The 19,130-nt window shown below is 44.9% G+C and overlaps 2 protein-coding genes across 2 annotated transcripts in view; both read left to right on the top strand.

Annotated features, from left to right (window-relative positions):
• SPAG16 (sperm associated antigen 16) overlaps window positions 1-2,224 on the top strand; it is a 387,730-nt gene extending 385,506 nt beyond the window's left edge. Inside the window, exon 17 of the mRNA XM_034065775.1 lies at window positions 1,876-2,224. Within this exon, the coding sequence (XP_033921666.1) occupies window positions 1,876-2,051 (176 nt within the window). The 3' untranslated portion in view covers window positions 2,052-2,224. The remainder of the gene's footprint in view (window positions 1-1,875) is intronic.
• A 715-nt stretch (window positions 2,225-2,939) lies between these two features.
• The window catches only part of VWC2L (von Willebrand factor C domain containing 2 like), a 47,240-nt gene continuing 31,049 nt past the window's right edge, over window positions 2,940-19,130 (top strand). Inside the window, exons 1-2 of the mRNA XM_034065543.1 lie at window positions 2,940-3,259; window positions 5,304-5,770. Of these exons, the coding sequence (XP_033921434.1) occupies window positions 5,360-5,770 (411 nt within the window). The 5' untranslated portion in view covers window positions 2,940-3,259; window positions 5,304-5,359. The remainder of the gene's footprint in view (window positions 3,260-5,303; window positions 5,771-19,130) is intronic.

The raw sequence follows: 19,130 nt of genomic DNA on the forward strand, positions 1-19,130 counted from the left end.
CATTTGTTTGGCTCCTACAGAAGTCATCCCAGCGACTGCCTGGAGAGTCTGGCTGCAAGTGAAATCCATATGCAATGCTTCTGTCAGCAAAGAATTGCTGGAAGAGTTTATAATAAATATTCACATCTGCTCCTTTGGACACTCTAATCCATCCTACAGATCTTTGCTGTGTCAGGCTTTGTTCTAGATGAAGAAGCCGGGTAGTTATAAAGGTTTGCAAATAGGGCGTATTTATCATGGTTAGTTCTACTTTCTGGTTCCCTTTCTTGCACAAATATCCATGACCATGCTAAGCATAACTTGTGATTAAATATTCTCAGCACATTTGTAAGATCTTTTTGGCTGTGTGTTTCCTTGGATAAATGGAGAAAAGGGCAGTTGTTTACTTCCCAAGCTGCCAAACGAAATCATCAGACCTCAATGAGCAGAGCAGAAAACATTATTGTTAAGAATTGCTTTGAATGGAGGGACAATATATTCCCTGGATATATTCCCTGTACATCACATAGGCACACCCAAGGCTCTGCGGCTTGCACATTATTCAAACTGGGACAGGTTCCTCCATACTAACTCCTGTTGGCAATATGTTCCCATTGGATAGTTGGTGAATAATCTGAATGACTAAAAATAGCTAAATAACTTCAGTTTTTCATAATCTTAACAAAAATGATGACATCGATGCCAGATTGACTTTCTCAAAGTCAATACTAATTATTCCTCTGCTGGCTATGACTTTGCCTTCAGAGAGAAAATCCTGATACATAAAAGAGCTGTAATCATTTGGAGGGTATACTGAACTTGTTCCTAATAGGAAAAGGTGTCTGACCAAGATGAGGACTGGCAGTGCAATGATCCTGTTGTTGGGAGGCCCACATCAGCCTTGAAATGAATGTATTGATCCTCTTTATTTATTTATTTATTTATCTACACAAAACTCATGATTCTTATAGTTAATTTCTAAAAGGAGAGAATCTGTAGCTGGTGGCTGGGCAAGTAAAAGGTGCTTCAAAGATATCACCAGCTTCTGTTTAAGCAGGAAGATAATAAACTTACGAGCTTGTTCTGCCTCCTTGAGTGATGTGGGTCAGAACGGGATGATCTTAAGGTGCTTTCCAACCCTAACCATTCTATAATTCTATGAAAACTGAGCCCATTTGGTTCATAAATAAGCACATGGGCACTCCTTAGAAACTTTTTCAGGTTTTCTTTATTTTTTTGCTACTGTTAGCCTGAATTTATATTATATTATATTAACAGTTTTGTTAGCATCATTTTCCTTAAGGGTGTAAGGGAGCAAGGCTCAGTTCAGCTAGACCGAATCGTAGAATCATAGAATCAGCTAGGTTGGAAAAGACCTTTAAGATCACCAAGTCCCACCAGATACCTGACATCCTTGACACCTGGTTGAAACCCCACATTAAAGATGTTCCTGCTCATTGCAGTGAGGTTGAACTAGATGACCTTTGAAGGTCTCTTCCAACCCAAACCATTTTATGGTTCTATGATCTTCATTCCTTACAGACCTGTACAAGAAAAGCAGTATTAAGAGCATAGTCTGATGCTGATACCTCCAAGTATCTGAACAGCATCTACTTCTCTTGTGCTCAGTCTCTGTGTCAGAGTCTGGCCCTGAATAACTGTATCCAAATACAAGCAAAATAGCTGTGCTCCTAATGAGTAGCATGCTGGGGTTTCCAGATTCACTTAATCACTCCAAAATCCAATCTCATCATTATTGATCTGTCCAACTCTCCGATAATTTATCTCAGACAACAGGAGCGTGTATGGACATCTTTAAAACGACGATCTCAAAACTCCCAGCGCCGCTCTCTTGCTTTGCCTTTGCAAACCTCGATAACTTCCCCTGAATTTCAGGTCAGGTCGTGGCTCTGGCGAGCGGCGATGGATCCGTTAAGGTTCTGCAAGTTGAATCTGGACGGCAATCCAGCCTGCGGGGCCACAGCGGCGAAGTGCACAGCGTCGGCTTCCATCGCCGGTTAAAGCTGCTGCTCTCCGGGGGTGCCGACGGTAAGGTTTGTCTCTGGAAATGAGGACCAGCACGCTGCTGAACCTAACCTTCATCTCATGGAACAAGAACGGTTTGACAAGAGAGCAGTGAGGGCTTAGTGAATTGTTTTCATAGGTAATGTGTGCAGTGGGAATAACCGCCCGAAAGGAGTATTAGTCTGTGTTTTATCCAAATAAAAACCCCAATTTCTCCCTCTTTCTGTTGCCACTCTCGTTTTTTTCCGCACATCAAACCTCTCTCTTGGTCCTTCCTGGAGAAACAGCTTTACAATGACGCCTAATGCCAGAGCAGCCGAACTGCAAGGAGATCGATCCTACCGTAGCACCACACGCGGCACCAGAGCCGGGCGCCCCTTCCGCGGTGCCAGCCACGGGGACGATGTGAAGTTTGAGCCATGCAGACAGGGCGGGGGTGCGGAGCTCCCCCCGCAGCACACGCTCCGGACGCCGGCAGCAACGAGCAGCACTGGGGGCGAGCGGCAGCGGGGAGCGACGGCAACACGGCCGCCCGTCTGCGGGCACCGCGGCCATGGCGCACCCGGGGCCCTGAGCGCTCCGCACACGGATTTATCCATGTTCCTCCCCTCCGCTTCCCTCTGTTTCCCCCTTCTTTTCCTACCACATTTATAACTCATCTCAATAATAAGCGGCGGCAGCGCGGAGCGGAGCGCTCCGCACCGGCCATGCCCGGCCCCCGGCCCGGGGGGTCCCCGCAGGGCAGCGGGGGCTCCTCCGCCCTCCCTCCGCCGCCTGCCCACAGCATAACCAGCCCCCTTTCCCCCCCTCCCTCCCTCGCCGTGGCAGATCTTGGAGCGCAAGAGATCCGCTGGGCATAGGGAGGGGATCTATAGATGTCTATGGGGTTTTTTTTCCTCTTCTCCCCCACCCCCCCGGTCCTTCCCCCTCTCCAAGACCTGAGGAAATCCAGCCCAAGTTCGCCGCGATGACTGTGCTGCTGGCATCGGGGTTTCTCCGCGGCATCCCAGCCTCTGGACCGCCTCGCCGCTGCTCGCTTTGAATCCTGAACGCTGGGTTAAAGCTTAATTCTCATGTTGTGGTTGCTGGGCTGCTGCTTCCCCGTGTTTTGCGATGGGAGGTGGAGGAAAAGGGCTTGTCCGTGAGTCAACACTGAAAATGTGATTAGGAGGAACTGCTTTTACTAATCTGTTTCTAACCTTTTAGTCCATGTTGGCCTGTGACCCCTTTCAGCTTTCAGACCGAGCCTGATTAGGTAAGTGTAAATTATTCACTTGGGGTGAGGGAAGGCGGGGGGAAATGTTTCACTCAGACACTTGCCTACGATGCTGGCCTCTCATGATGAGGAATGATAACAAAGTTAGCTGTAAACTCATTCCGAGATGAGCAGCGTTTGTTTACTTGTTGAAATCTGTCTGTGCAAGACGTCTGCAGTCTGTCTGGCGGCCAGCATCGCTGCTGAGCACAGCCCTTGTGAGTTGCTGTGGGACAGCTCGGATGCTGTAGCAAAATACAGTGGTCTTATTTATGATCTTTGGAGAACTTTTTATGGTATATATATGATTTTCAGAGCTTCCTCATCAAAACTTCAACAGATTCTTTCAATTGTTTCACATTCCCCCAAACATGAATTACTTCATTTGCTTCTGCTTTTTTTTGCCTTCTGAATACCCCCCAGTCTGCAATGTTGCAGCCTACCTGTAGCATTTAGGTGGGTGAGATCTCAGCCCTGGAGATGATACCTAAAGCAGCCACATCTGCATGAAACACTTGATTCCCAAACAGCATGTTACAATAGATGTTGCTGATAGTAGTAACAGGGTGCATAATCCTGGTGATGGAAATGTAGCTAGTACTTCAATTAAGAAGATATCTTTTGAATTTGATAAAGCTTGTGTAATATCCGGTGTCTCCCTCTGTTGTGGCTTTGGAAAAACTGCTTTGTCAACAGGATCCCTTAGCTGCTTCTTTGGGATTAAACCTCCCTCCTCCTGCTGCTGCTTTTATGCTTCAGTTAAGGGAGAATTAGTTACTGAACATCTGCAGTCCACCAAAAAATCCCAGTACATAAAAAGATCTGCCAAAAGGGTGAAGGAGGAGTATGTGTTTGCCTGTGTGTGTAGTTTAATGCATGTTTGTATATACTGTGTGTATCTGTGTGTGCACGCTATGGGAACGAAGCAAGAGAAGGAATGCCACAATTCCAACCAGTCCATTCCTGGTCTGTGCCAGCAGCTACCTCCGGTGTTCCTTAATCCATGTAGTGCTGGTATTTCATCCCATGTAAAAGTTTCCTTGGTTGCCCAGCTCTCTTAGGAGGGGTCAGAAACTATTTTGCTGCTGGGGCATCCCTACTGTTGGGTGTGCAGGCAGGACAGTGCATTGGCAGCAGTGAGGTGGCACCATGGGCAGGCATCAGTGCACACACAACACACGTGCTGAGCCTTTGCCTGGAGGTGACTCTCCCACTCTGGATCAGTCCTCGGCTCCACTGCTTCAGCAGAGCTCTCTGGGGTCAGACCATGCAGCATTGCTCCCAAAGTTTTAACAAGGCTCCGGTTTAATCAGACACATTTCAGCGGCTCCATGTGTTGCACTTCACATCGTGCTCACTGCGTTTCTCTCTGGGAATGACATGCTGAATAATGGAGAAGGTGAATTACATCTTTGCTTCTGTTGGGATTATATGTACCTGCTGGAGGCTGGGCTGTGGACGTAGCCCAGGTAGTCCCTTTTCCTCTCCAGAAATGCTGTATATAAAATTCCATGCTGTTCCATCCCTCATCGACCAAGTATAACCCAGCACCATCTTTTGTACTGGGGGCAGATCTATCTACAGATTATGCTTACCTCATTTTCAACTCAGGTTTCCACCTCAGTTTAATGAAGTGGGCAGTGCACCACACATAGCACAGAGGAACAGCAGCCACAGCATGCTTAAACTTGGGCTGAAATCAGAGCTGCCTGTCCCCCTAGAATTTCAAGCAGCTAGTTTAGTTTCTGGTGCATCAGAAAACTGAACTGAACAGTAAAAATGAGGTGATTCTGTGAGCCACCATTTCTATGAAGATGTTTTGTGCTCATATGCTTAAGGGCATGGGTGTCTAATTTATATATTCCATATGCTTTATTCTCTGTAACAACAATTGAGAAGAGGCTTGATTTGAATTAAACAGTGGCAGTTATCTGTGTAGTTTGAAAGCACTGATGTTTTGGGTGCTGGTTGAAACTATGGCCTTTATATGTCATTATTCATTAGAATTTTGAGGGTTTTCTCACTTAAAAATATTTGTTTTCAGACCACAACACTGGTCTCCCTATGGAAGCAGCTGTTTCCATCTGGCATTGAGATCCCATGGAGCAGCTGAGGAGGGGGATGGCTCTTCGTATCCATGATGCCTGGATGCTTCTTCTTGTAATCCCTGCTTTGGTCACCCCAGCTGCCATCAATCATGAAGACTACCCTGCTGATGAAGGGGACCAGACCTCCAGCAATGACAATCTGATCTTTGATGACTACCGAGGGAAGGGCTGTGTGGATGACAGTGGCTTTGTGTACAAACTGGGAGAACGGTTTTTCCCAGGGCATTCCAACTGTCCCTGTGTCTGTACTGAGGATGGACCCGTTTGTGACCAACCGGAATGCCCTAAAATCCACCCAAAGTGTACAAAAGTGGAACACAACGGATGCTGTCCGGAATGCAAAGAAGTGAAAAACTTTTGTGAATATCATGGGAAAAATTACAAAATCTTGGAGGAATTTAAGGTATGAAACCCTTTCTTCTGTATTTACTGTTAGTTTCCTCTAGGAATTGTATTTATTTCTGTTGGGGACTCTCAAAGGCACTCTGTTTGCTTACAGCCATTCATTAATGCTAAAGCTGAAGTCCTTTTTAGCTGTGATGCAGGTCTGGCTAATGTAAAAGCTGCCACCTCGCCCCTTATGTGCACTCACTGATGGCTAATGGGCATTCAGAAGCCCCCATGTGAAATACCAGCCCTCTGAAGCTGCTATTCTGGACAACCTCCTTCTTTGCTCATAGTCTGAATCAAGTTGGACTACCAATGTGGTCAATAGCAGAGGTGGTAAACCACTACTGAGTGCTTTTTAAGAACCCTTTTCCAGTTTGGATAGCAAAATCTGATGGCATGGTACTGAGAATTGTTACTTGTAACTGTATGAGAATGCAAGTAAGTAGATCTCAAGCTATACTTGGTATTTTCAGTTCAACTGTGATATGGCTGTCTAGAATGGCAGGGATGAATTCCTAGGCAGATGACCATAGCAAGTAATGAGAAGTATGGGGTTTAATTGTAATGGCTCAGTTCCCACTAGGAAAATTGTTAGGAAATCCTTCCGGAATATATCTTCAAAATAAGACCAGATTTTCAAAACCCCATTACCCTTTACACAACCTGCATCTCTCATTCGAATGAGTTTGATTGCATGTTTTCAATTCTCCTAAGGAAAATAGCATTTCACAATGAAGAATGGGTCTTTAAAGGCAATAGGTATACATGAGTTTGTTCTCCCAGGTCACGTGGCTTTTAAGCTTTGTGCCTCCATAGTTAACAACAGCCTGTAACTTTTCATGGCTGTGTGCCTTATCTCATTATGCCCTTGCCAATTTGTTCTCTTTTCTGACAATGAAAGTACTTCCACAGAGGTCTGTGTGTTTCAAAAGCTCTTGGTGACATGGATCTCAATTTCCTTTCCCCCAGATACTGTAATTTTCAGTGAAGGTAGCATTTAGTTCCTTCCCCTTTTGTCATGTGTAGTTTATGTTCTCTGTCCATCTGTAAGTGCAGTTTCTCAGTATGGGCAAGACAGTTCAGTGTCATAGACACAAGCCACAACAAATACATGAGGAACATCTCCTTGAGGGCCATCCTGATCAACCTGTGCTCTGCTCTGCTGAGGAATGTGAAGATGTTGATCTTGTGCTTAAATAAGAGTTTCTTCTTGCCCTAGGGAGGCTTATCGCAGCTTCATCCCACAGTCATGCTTCAGTGATCCCATTCTGAGTGCTGAGTTGTCAGGTGGTAAAGTATCCCACCTAGGTGCAATTCTGATACATGGTCAGGTTCTTAAATGAGAGTTATGAGGACTTTCTTGGGGGGAGATTTTAGAAAGGAGAAATGTATAAGGACCCTTTCCAGAGTGATTCCAGAGGGAAAATAATCAGATGGATCTTCTCATTAAAGCAACTTTTGCATGTGAATGAAGTACAAAAATACACTCTGATAATGGATTGAAGGGTAGAGAAGCAGATTTTAGGGGAGAAAGGCTTTTAGGGAGAGTTAGAGCAATCTGGTTCATTGTTTGCTGTGTTCAAAACCTGTGGGTTGAAGAGTGAAGTTCCAGTATCCTCTGAGAAACACAGAGTAGATGGTGGCACACCACTCACACACTCGCCAACCACACAATAGCCTTCAGTGCAGGCTGTGAGATCCTTCAGACTCAGTTTAGCTGACCATCAAGCTTCTGACCTGGACCTGTGTTGTGCTGAGAGCTCAATACTGTGGAGCAGGGCAGAAATGGTTTGGGTTGGTTTTTTGGTTTTAATCCATGTTTTTACATAGAATAAATAGTGAAATTCTTTTTTGCTTCTAAGTAGAGGAAGAGATTCAGGCAATGGAGGATTACCGTGCACTTTCAGGAGTGTTTGAGGGGGGAAAAGGAGCACCTCTGAACTATGACTTTATAAATCCTATGGGAAAGACAGAACTTCTATATTCACGAAACTGCTGCCATGAAGGTGAAATCTTTACTTCATTGAAGCATCCAAGCATTTGACTGTTTCCTTCACAGAACAAAGGTTTTCACCTGCTGTCTCCACAGGTGACATACAGAACAGTTCACAGGTTTTACAGGCTCCAAGCTCCGCTCTTCCCTCATCCTGTTGAACTTATAAGGTCTGCAAACTTTCTCAAGTCCATTCCACACGGGCTGAAGTTGAAGAGGGGCTTGCTCCAGTTGTTCTAACTCAAACCCAGACTGGTTTCAGTTAGAAGGGAGGCACTGTTTTCTGTGGGCTTGTAACACTTTCACCCACTTGATTTACTTATTCTAATATGTAGGTTCCAAATCATCATCCACAGAAGTGTTTGTCACTGCTTAGTTACAGCTGAAATGAGCCTCCATTTAAAAACCTTTTGCAAGTGTGAATCTGTGTGTGTGCCAGGACCTGTTCAGCCTGGAGAAAAGGAAGCTCTAGGGAGACCTTATAGCAGCTCCCAGTGCTACAAGAAACCTGGAGAGGGGCTTGGGACAAGGGCCTGTAGGGACAGGCCAAGGGGAATGGCTTGAACCTGCCAGAACAGGGGAGACTGAGCTGAGCTCTGAGGCAGAAGCTGTTCCCTGTGAGGGTGCTGAGGCGCTGGCACAGGGTGCCCAGAGAAGCTGTGGCTGCCCCATCCCTGGCAGTGCTCAAGGCCAGGTTGGACACAGGGGCTTGGAGCAGCTGCTCCAGTGGAAGGTGTCCCTGCCTGTGGCAGGGGTTGGAGCTGGATGAGCTTTAAGGTCCCTTCCAACCCAAACCAGTCTGGGATTCTGTGACTGACTCATCCTGTAGAAATTTCAACTACCTGATCTTTCATTTCAGAAATTAGGATTTCCTTTTTTTTTCTTTTTTTTTTAAATTTTCTTCCCTGGGCTATCAAAGTCTATGAGAGGTTTACATTTAAGAGAATTTTGATGTCCCGTTTCTAGATTTCTGCTTAGGTTTGCCGTGAGAAGTCCAAATGTGATTTAATGTGGTGTTTTTCCTTACCATTGGCAGTAACTGTGAGCACCTCAGGGTACAGTAGTAGTTATAAAGGTCCATTTCTTGAATATTTAGCTTATTTCTAGTGAACTGATCTTGTACCTCGGATTTGTTTTAACACATAACAATCATAAGTGCAAAATACAAACATAGCAACAAGCCCTCTAGTTTAGATAGCTGACCTAATGTTTATGCTTGTGCCCCTACATCCTTATCAGGTACAAATGAAATGCTGAAATGAACATCACTTGTAAATCTAAACCCTTTAGTAGTTTTTCTTGTATACTTCTGTAAAATCTTGTGTTCCTTACCGATGGTTTAGTAACCCCATGTAGCATCTTCATAGCTCTGCTATGGGTCCTGGGAAATCTTTGTGGGTTTGGGGCCCCAGCTGCCCATACAGAGAGTGCCTTATCCCCCTGGTTTGACTGGGATTTAACCCCAGCTTCGGCTGAGGCTGTGGTTCCACATAGAAACCCCTGCAGAAAAGGTCAGCACAGTCTCTGGATGGATCAAGATCTGCCTCAAGTATGTCTCAGATATAGAACAGTGTTCAGTATGCCAGAGAAAGGAGAGGTCTGGTGACTTTCACTGGCATCCATCTATCTCTTTTCTATCTCATTTTCCACTTCTCTCCTTGTCGACCTCAAATCTGGTCTCTTGCATCTCCTTTGGTCTCTCTCAGAGGCAAGGACAGGGTGATGCTTGGCTGTGGTGGCTGCAAGGGATGGTGTGGAGGATGCTGCAAGGGATGCTGTGGAGGATGCTGTGAGCCTCAGGCAGTCTCTGTTTTCTCCAGAGGGATCAGACAGGGATCCTCAGGGTCATGCAGCAGTTTGCTTTTCCTCCCACACATCAGCCATGGTTGTATTCCAATCGTGACAGTTAAGGTCTGAGTCCCAGTGCTCTGCACTCGCCTGTACTAGTTCAAGGAGACCATTAACCCTCCCCTTTCTTCCCAGAGAGAACAAAAGCAAATACCAGCTCAAAGAGCAGTCTCAGGTATTACAAGTCCGCATGGTTGTGTTTGAAATGGATGTTCCCAGAAAGCAGCCTATATAAACTTCAGGAGACGGTGTACCACCAGCGTGATGGATGTTCATTGGCAGCTTATGGAGGAGAAGTGCAAATGTCAGTGAGACATTTTTCCTAAGTGCTGATTAGTTTTCACTCTCCTGCATAACTTGCTGACAGCAAAGCACACACCTACCCACATTAGAGAGATGTGGTTTACAGTGTGGTTAGGGAGTATTTGTAGCCACAGTTAGAAGCCATTTGAAGGAGTCCTGGGTGACATGGCCTAGTGTGAGGTGTCCCTGCCCATGGCAGCTCCCTGCCATTGGAACTGGATGATCTTAAGGTGCTTTCCAACCCTAACCTATTCTATGATTAGGCTGTCAGTTGGAAAAGTCCATAATCACTTCCAAATTTCCCAGATCTCTCACCACCCAATATAGGCATATCCAGAATAATCTTCTATGGACCTATGTGAATCTGTAGCAAAATACCCTCACTGGGAAATGAATGACGAGTTCACAAGAGATGTACAAGCTAGCATCTTGAAACATTCTCTTCATTGAAGACCCTACAGACAGGAAGTGCTCCCTTTTCCCTCAGGAGAGCAAGTCCAAGTTTGGTAGCATGATGCCATCCTTCTCATAGTCAATGGCAGAGATTTTCTAGGCATTAAAATACCTCCCTGTGCCAGGCAGGACATTGGATGTGTAATTGGATGTGGTAATGCAAGAGGCTTTGGCATCACAACGTAGCCTTCCTGGTAGTGTTCAGGAGAGAAGATCTGCTTCAACCTGAACCTGAGCTTGGAAACAGCTCTGAACATCAAGGACATTTTTGGGTGCTCTTCAGTGGCCACCCTGCTTTCTGCCAAGCACAGAGCTGCAGTTTCTTCCAGTGCTTAACCTCTGCTGCTGCCTTTCATCTGTCTGCCCTTCCCAATGACTCCTGCACCTCCTCTTCCTCTCCCCTCTCACCTTCACTGCTCCCAAACCCATCCACACTCAAAAAATGCTTAGATGGTGTGCAAATGTTTGTCCCTTGCATAAAGCAGAAGTGTGGAAAATGGGGAACAGGCCTCTGCCCTGTGAAAAACAAACCCAAACAAAACAGAAAAGAAGGAATTCTATGAATTTTAGCTTCATTCTAGGGCAAAATCCCCACTGATTTCACTGCTGGAGTTCTACTTTATTTTTCTTTCCTATGTTTCCTGCCAGTATATCTTAAGTTCATTGCTTTGTTTTGTCCACAAATATCTGTAATCCTTCAGCTAGGGCTTCTGTATGTAGTAGACTTTATGTCTTCTTGAGCAGCACTTTGCACAGTAGGGATCACAGCTCTAGCAGGGATCTTGGGGTTTAATCAGAATCCCAAATAAATGAGGGACTATATAAGCATAGCATTATCATATACTAATTCTCAGCTCATTATGGAAACTGTTACTTCAGAACAGTGCCACCTCCTTCTCCTTTGTTAATGCTCTTTAAAAATGTTTTATTAATGCAATTATCTCAATATAACTTAACAAAGTAAGACCTCTCATCAGAAGGCATTAGCGCATGGAGGAATGCATTCAGCTGCTATCTCAGCATCTCTCAGCCCCTGAAATGCAGTGTGTCCATTCTGCCACTGGAGAGAAGGAAGCAATGAAAGCAAAAAGTGATTCTCCAGCCCCAGAACCATGCCAGAAATAGAATGTAAGTGGTGCAAACTACAGCCTGGCTCTGACCACTACTTACCCAGCTTGGGAGTGCAGCCTTATCAAATATGAATGGAACACTTGGGACATTCCCGAAGCATTGCTGATGGGATGATGCTGTTAGGGGGAAAACAAGGGTTTGTTGCAACCCTAGGTTTAAAGGGAGGCTGATTGGGGGAAGTGTGCAACCATCAATTGGCTGGTGGGGTGCAGAGGCTGCTCTGAGAGCCCTTCAGCCCTGTCCAGCTGCAGGTCTGGACTGTGGATACTGTGGTTTGCATCAGTATGAGAGGACACAGATACAGCACCTTAAATCTGAGGAGCTTCACTAGGCCACTAGAAAAACAAAGTAGGGAGAAATGAAAGGTTCTTCACTGAGTTTTCTCCTCTATTGCAGCAGCATTGACTTTCCTGAATCTTGGAAAGTTCTCAAATCATGGCAAAGCTCATCATTGCAAAAACTGTTACAACCTTTTGGTAGTACACTAAACCTGTCTTCCGTATTACTAGTAGTTTTTAGACAGAGCTTCACTCATGAATTCCAAGCAACTAATTACTATCCCAAGCCAGCATGGGGATTTTAATATAGGCATTTTTTCTCTCCAAGATGTGTGCAGCAGATTTCTTTCCCTACTATGACTGACTCAAACTAATGGGGCTTCTTTTTAGCTTCTTCTTCTCCTTGTGTGTGCTGCAATTTCACGTACGGCTAGGAAATCATAATACAAAAGAAATCTCAATAACGTGCCTGTGCTTTAATAAAAGGAGCCATGAACAATGCCAGCTCTGAAGATAGTGCACAGTCATTGAAATCAGACAGGGGAAACAGAACATCAGTCAGATGGAAAAGGATGATTTATTATCTCCCTCCTGGCAAAATTACAGTGACAATGTCTATGCAAAGGAATCTGAAATTACTGACTTACTGTATTTCTGTCATTATTTGTACCAAGAAAACGTACTAAAATAGATACGTATGTCACATTGATCTATAGTGATACCTATTTCTTAAATTCTGTTACGTACTTAGCTACTCACTCTTTAACATATATATTACATTATGTACAGGTATATTATTATGATAGGGGAAAGAAGATGGGCTGTATTCAGAATGTTGCTACCAAGACTCCATGCTGTTGTTTTCCCCAGATCACAGTAATACGTGGAGGCCCCAAAAGCTCAGAGCCCAGTGGTGCCACTGGTACACACACACACTCTCCCAGACCTCCCCATTGATGAGACCCAAAACATTCACATCATGAAGTGTGAAGGATTTCAGCCACTGAAATGCTGACAGGTCATTGGGGAGAAGTTTGTTAGAAACCCATTTGCTACCAGCGCAAGGGGAAGTTCAGGTGTGCATTTGGTGCTGCTGGAATGTGCTTTATGCAGAATTGCATTCATTGTAAATAATGCTCGGTTAGCTAATGACCCTAGTTACGAGTTTGAGGAATATAATTAGATAAGCCATGTAGTGAGCAATGCCCAGTCTAGCTGCAAAATAAAGACACAGGTAGTGTGAGGCTTCGGTACTCTTCATTCTGTGTTGCAGTTCAGAGGTAGTTCTTTGGGAATTATAATAAAATGGGTAAGCTTAAAGGAGCATTAGAGCTTGAAGCAGCTCCTCGAAGCAGGGAATCTTGCAATCTGTTAACTGTGGTCAGCCCAGGCAGGAAAATTTTCTGATGCTTAAGCCAGTGTACTTGCTGTGTTAGCAGACTCCAGCTCATCACAGATAACCTATTCAAACCTGTTTTCATTTCATATCCTTCCCAGCTTGAGCTCATAACCAAATGTAGTAGCATCCCCTGAGGTAGAGAAAGCTCCTGGACTCTGCTGGCTTCTCTCCTCAGGGTTTAAGCAATGGGAACTGGATATAAGTGGCAGGCATAGTGCCAGCTAGTAAAGAGCTGCTTTATTCTGTGGGGCAGGTTCTCCATTTCTATGAACTGCTGCAGCCTCATGGATCACAAGTGGCCCATTAGGATATTACACTGGTGTGAAGTTTGGTACCACTTCGATGCTCCTTTATGTAGTTTGCATGATGCTGACCTGTGATAAGAATTTGCCCAAGGGGGCTCCCATGAAGCCTAATCTGCCTTGCCAGCTGCCAGAGAATAAAAACTTGGGCTGGGCTTTCAGAAAAGTACAGATAATGAAGAATGAGAGAGATAGAGCAGCCAGGAACAAGTCAGAGTGTGATGTGTTTGCCCCTCTCCCACCCCTCATGCAGTCAAAACAGGACCAGTGTTGAAGCCCAGGAGCAAAGGGAACCAGAAGCACAGCAAACCCAGTCAGATACATGCTGTTAACCCACTGGTACAAACACACCTCATTGCTAGCCAGGACAGGTCTTTGAAGCAGGGCCTGGAGACAGCAAAGGAGAAGGGTGTGTGTGTGGATGTGATCATGGGTGCTTAGCACCCTTGATCCTCAGCAGTGTAGTTCAGCTCTTAACTGCTCTTTTGACATAGACTTGGTTCCAGCCAATGACTTTCCTTGGGAGGAGATAAAGGTGAGGCAACAGAGCATGTTAATGGAGACCAGCAGTGAGCTCTTGTCTCCAGCTCCCATGCTGGAGGAAATCCTGAGCTCAGCAGAGGTGGACAAGAGCAAAGCATCCAGGAAGGAGATGCTCCTTTCAGAGGGAAGGAGGAAGCATATTGGTGTGCCAGTAGGATGCTCCCACTGCAATACAAGGGGACCCTTAGGATTAGCCTTCCCTTAGGACACAAAAGGTGCAAAACTGTGAATTGCTGATGCAGAATGTGATACAGCACTGAATCCTGCAGTGTGGTGCCTACAGCAAGAGGAGCTAACACCTGCCCTTGACTGCAGCGACCCAGCCTGGAGTCACCCATGCACCAGGATGATCATTCCCAGCTGCCTGAGCTGCTTGGAGACACGGAGCTTGTCTTCAGACAAAGCAGACTGACTTTAGATTGCCTTCAGTTGGGCCCAGCAACCATCAGCCGAAGCTGCCAGCTGGGCTCACTTTCCTTATTGATATTAAAAGGAGCTTAACGAATATGAAGCACACACAGATGTTTTCTCTGTGTCCAAACAGGGCTGCTCATTGCACATTGGAGCCACAGTCCCATCTGTCATACCCCTAACCTTTCAAAAGGAGTTCTGTTCCCTGTGCACTGGGCATGTCTCAACTAAAAAACCATTGAAATAGAGTCATAAAATTATCACCAAAGTAATAGAGAACTCCAGTCCCCTCAGCCCCAGGGTAGGTGAGGTGCAAGTATAGTAAGGAATAAAGTGAGACATATATCAAAACAGAGTGTTCTGATGAAAGAAGTGCAGTGTCATGTTGTTACAGAGAGCTCCACTGCTGCTCTCAGGAGAGAAGAGCAACCACGAGACTGCAGATACACAGCTCCTGTGGAAAAAGGGCCAGGGCTCAGCTCAAGGTTGTCTCTCTCTTATCAGCTAATGGAGGAGTCACTCTCCAGATCCAGAAGTGCTTCCAGGAGCCTTTTAAACCCATCAGGTTGTGTGCCACATAGCAACAAACACATGGCCACAAAGCTCTCATTGCCATCACAGTCCTGAATCATCAGATGTGGGCCCAGGATACCCACAATGGGGCACATCTGTGCTTCTCTCCCTCATCTGGCTTACTGATCTGTAGTAGCTCCCCAGGAATTTCTACATAAGGGTGGTAGGAGTCATTTTGTTCCCAGGTATGGACAGGCATGGTCTGGAGCTGAGGGGAGGAGAGGGATACATTCATGTGGGAGATTACAGCATCTTTATGCCTTTCCATCTCCAGAATCCAAGCCTGGTCACCAGCCTGCTGGAAAGACTCTGGTACCTGTGAAGAGACAAGCAGCAGTTAGGGGTAACTAAATCCAGCTTTGGTTGGAGAGCTGCAGCATCTGTAGGCTAAGAAAATAGGCAAGTCATCTTCAACCTCCTTTTGCTGGGGCTGCTTTCAGTATAGGATGGAGTCACCATGTATAGAAAAGGTTTTCATTAATGTATTTGTGTCTCTCATCCTTTCCATCAAGTGAGAGATGTGTCATTTCATTTCAGTCTTACATGAGCAATGTTTGTGTGCGTGTTTGGAGCTCCCTTAGAAATATGGGATCTCAGCATCCGCTTGTGCTGCTTCTTGGAAGCCAGTTCCTTGTTTCAGCCCATCTGCAGGATGGTGCAAGCATTTTTCAGTTTTGGGGTGGCACCATTCATTTGTATTGCTGGTGCTCCATGTAAGCAGAATACAGCTCCAGTTTTTCACTGCAAATAAATTATCTAATGACTCAGTATTTTCTTCCTGTTGCAAAATCATTTGCAACCTGGTGGCGTTTTCCGTGACTGCACTTGTCTATAATCCCTCACCAGATCATTTATTTGGGCAACTTTCCACCTATGGAAAACCCAAGTCATTACAGTTCCTGTAGCATAATTGATGCCGTGTCTCCACTGTCTGGATGGATGACTTGTATTTTAAGTAAATGACAAAAATGAGTGAAATTTTTGCCGGTGCAAGTTTTTGTATTGGCACACACAGGAATGCACAAAAAATAGAGCCATTTACCAGACTTTTAATAGAATTTAGATGGTTATTTATGCACTTATTTATGCTAATACACTATGCACTTATTATTTATGCTAATAGCAAAGTGAGCAGCCCAGAAGAGAAATGGGCTGATGTCAATCTCCTCTTGAGGCAGGACTCCCTAGCTAACCTGTTCTCTCTAGTTTAGCACCTGCAGAGTTTCTCAGTTAAAAGCTTTCCCTGAACCTCCCTGCAATCTCTTGCTAACCTGGCTGAGATCACAGGCAATTTCAGTAACAATCAAAATGATTCTAATTTTGCTTCAGGAATACCTTTGATGAATGCTATCCTGGTTTCTTATTTATTCATCTCCCCTGGTTTATGACTTCCACCTCAGCCATAATGCACAAATTGTTTTTGCCTCCCATTTTATTCATCTTTAGCTTTCTTCCCTCTTTTGCTTCCTGCAATAAATTCACCACCTGAACCTGTAGCTACAAAAATCATTTCCATCAGAATTGCCATTGTCCTTAGTGTCATTAAAAGTTACAGCTACTCTTAATGTGTAAGTGCCCAATTTGACAGAGTTCACTTTACGTGGCTTTGCTTTTCCCACTGTTTTCTCTGCATAGAGCAGGATGCTGTCAGATGAGCCTGTCTGAGAGGGGAGGCTGAGTGTGATATGAGTGCTGGAACACAGTCTCTTGAAAACTAAAAGGTAGAGAGACTGTCAGCAGTGATGGTGTTTAGCTTTCTTTCCCTTGGAGTCCAGCAGTGACAGGGGATGGGACATATCCAGTCCTTCCCAGTGACATGTAGGAAGGACATGCATGTGGATACAGCTGGTGGATCTGGATCTGAGACAAGTGTGTACAGAAGTACCAGGTTAGATCCATTGCATTCAAAACCACCTTGACATCTGCAGAGATGGAGATGTTGGCATCTCATTTAAAGGAGGTGGGAGCTAACATGCTGGTGAGTTTTGCAGTGATATCAGGAGCCCTGCCGTCTGCTCTGCATTTGCTCTAGGTGATGGCTGCTTGGGTTTCCATGGGGCTCAGAAATCAAGCCCACTGGCTTAATTTCCTGGTTATCCAACACTTCAAATGCCAGTCAACCAAGCAGATTTCTCCAGTTGTTCTGCCCATATTGTGAATACCTATTTGACTGTGAAGAGCATCACAGGTCCCAATAGCAGGTCAGTTCAATTCAGCGGAAATACTTAGATTGTCTTCTACTATGTCTATTGTAACGTGATTAGATGGTTGTAAACACTTACATGAAGCTTTACAATTTCCTTCCTCAGAAGAAATGTCAAGTATTTGTGATACAATAGTTGTAAAGTGTGTATTGCTCCGTACTTGTTCACTAGTAGCTGTGTATAGCTGATAAAGGGCTATTGTGCAGTAGTCAGATAGCATGAGGACAGGGCCCTTAAGCGACCACTTCATGGGACCTTGTCAATGAGATAAGGTCTTCAAGTGTGATTATGGGACATTCGTGTACAAATACCCTCTTCAGGCTTAGCTGGAGAGTGTAGAAAGCAGAGGGAAGAGAGCAGCCCAATAAATTCTGCTAACCATATCTTAGAATAGATTACTACAGGGCTCTTGAGCAGCCTGGATGCTAGCTCCATCAACGATGTAAACCTTCTTTCATGAGGCTGAAAACTCAGGCTTGGATAAAATGCCACACAATTCAGTTTCCTATTGAAAAGGTGAGGAGAGGTCCAAAGTCTCAGGAGGTGGCTGTGCTAAACATGCCTGGAGGAAATGGGGAGCTGGCATCTAAATACACAGTGGGAAGTCTGAAGGAGTTACAGGTCTGTGTATAGTCTATTAGACTACATAAGATCCACCAGCTCTTGAAATACTTACATGCCAAGCAACACTTTGCTCTCAGAAGGCTGCCTGGAAAATGGGCCCCATTCCTCCTAGAGCAATATGAGCATCTAACCCCAAGTCTGAGAGAAGCCAGCTGGATTCATCACAGCTGATTGCAGGAGGCTGCAGCCCTAAAGCATGGTCTGGGACCTCTCCTGAGCTGGGTGATAGCCCACATGCAGGACTGAAATGAGTGAGTTTGGAAGCAGCAGTTAGCCTGGTGAATGTGATCACAAAGTGAAAACCAAGGAAAATTGTTTCTGATTGACAGAGCAAACAGGTAAAGAAACAGTATCAGTCAGATGTCATCTTCAGAGCTTTTTGTTTGTCTTGGGTCAATCACTCCCTTTCCACCTCTCTAGAGATGTTTGTATAGAAGCAGCTAAGAGTAACTGACAAGCAGACACACAGACAGAGGAATCCTTATTGGAGGCAGGGGAGAGGGGGAATACAGTCTAATGTTTTATATATATATATATATGTATATATATATATATATATGTACATATATATATATGTGCTTCCTCCATTCACTCAAGAAGAATACTTATACTCAGTAATAAGCTTTTCCAAGGCAATCTGTACGTTATAGAAGAGTCTTGCACAAGTTTGGGGAAGCAGAGTGCTGGCTTAGGGTGCTGTAGTTATGGAAGCTAAGGGAAGTTTAGTGTTTGGGACAAGAAGATTTCTGTGACAAATGAGATGGCTCAGATACAGTAAGCTTCTTGCAAGATCTTGCCTAAAATTGTTTGTGTGATTGTACCAGCTGCCTTGGTCTAAAGAAATGTTTGATTCAGATCTCTTCAGCTGGAGAAAAGCATAAAAGTAGGTTTTGAACCTGAGTTTTGAATTCAAGTTTCCATTTGCTTTTCTCTACCTCTCTCTGGTAGAAGAATGAGGTTTTTAGGCTATTTTCTGGAATAATTGTTTGATCATAGGATCTATTTGTCCAACACTCCATCTGGGTGACTTGAGGTCCTGCTGAAGCTCTCAAGTGTGGATCTCTCAGAGCTGTGGTATTTCTGTGGTTCTATGAAACCTAGGAGCTGCCTAAAGAAAGACCCATGTAGTGCCCAACTCCCTTATCACTGTGAGGACTAGCAGGATGATGTTAGCAGTCATAATTCCTACATGTGCTGGCATTTGCTTCCAGAAAGAGGGTAAAAGTGGTGGGGAGTTTGTATAGGCATGAAAGTGAAGATTAGGAGATATGGGACCCACATCTTGTTTGGCTTCCTCATTTCCCCTGCTCC

The sequence above is a fragment of the Melopsittacus undulatus genome, chromosome 8 (genome assembly GCF_012275295.1).
Source record: "Melopsittacus undulatus isolate bMelUnd1 chromosome 8, bMelUnd1.mat.Z, whole genome shotgun sequence".
In the NCBI taxonomy this organism is placed as follows: Eukaryota; Metazoa; Chordata; class Aves; order Psittaciformes; family Psittaculidae; genus Melopsittacus; species Melopsittacus undulatus.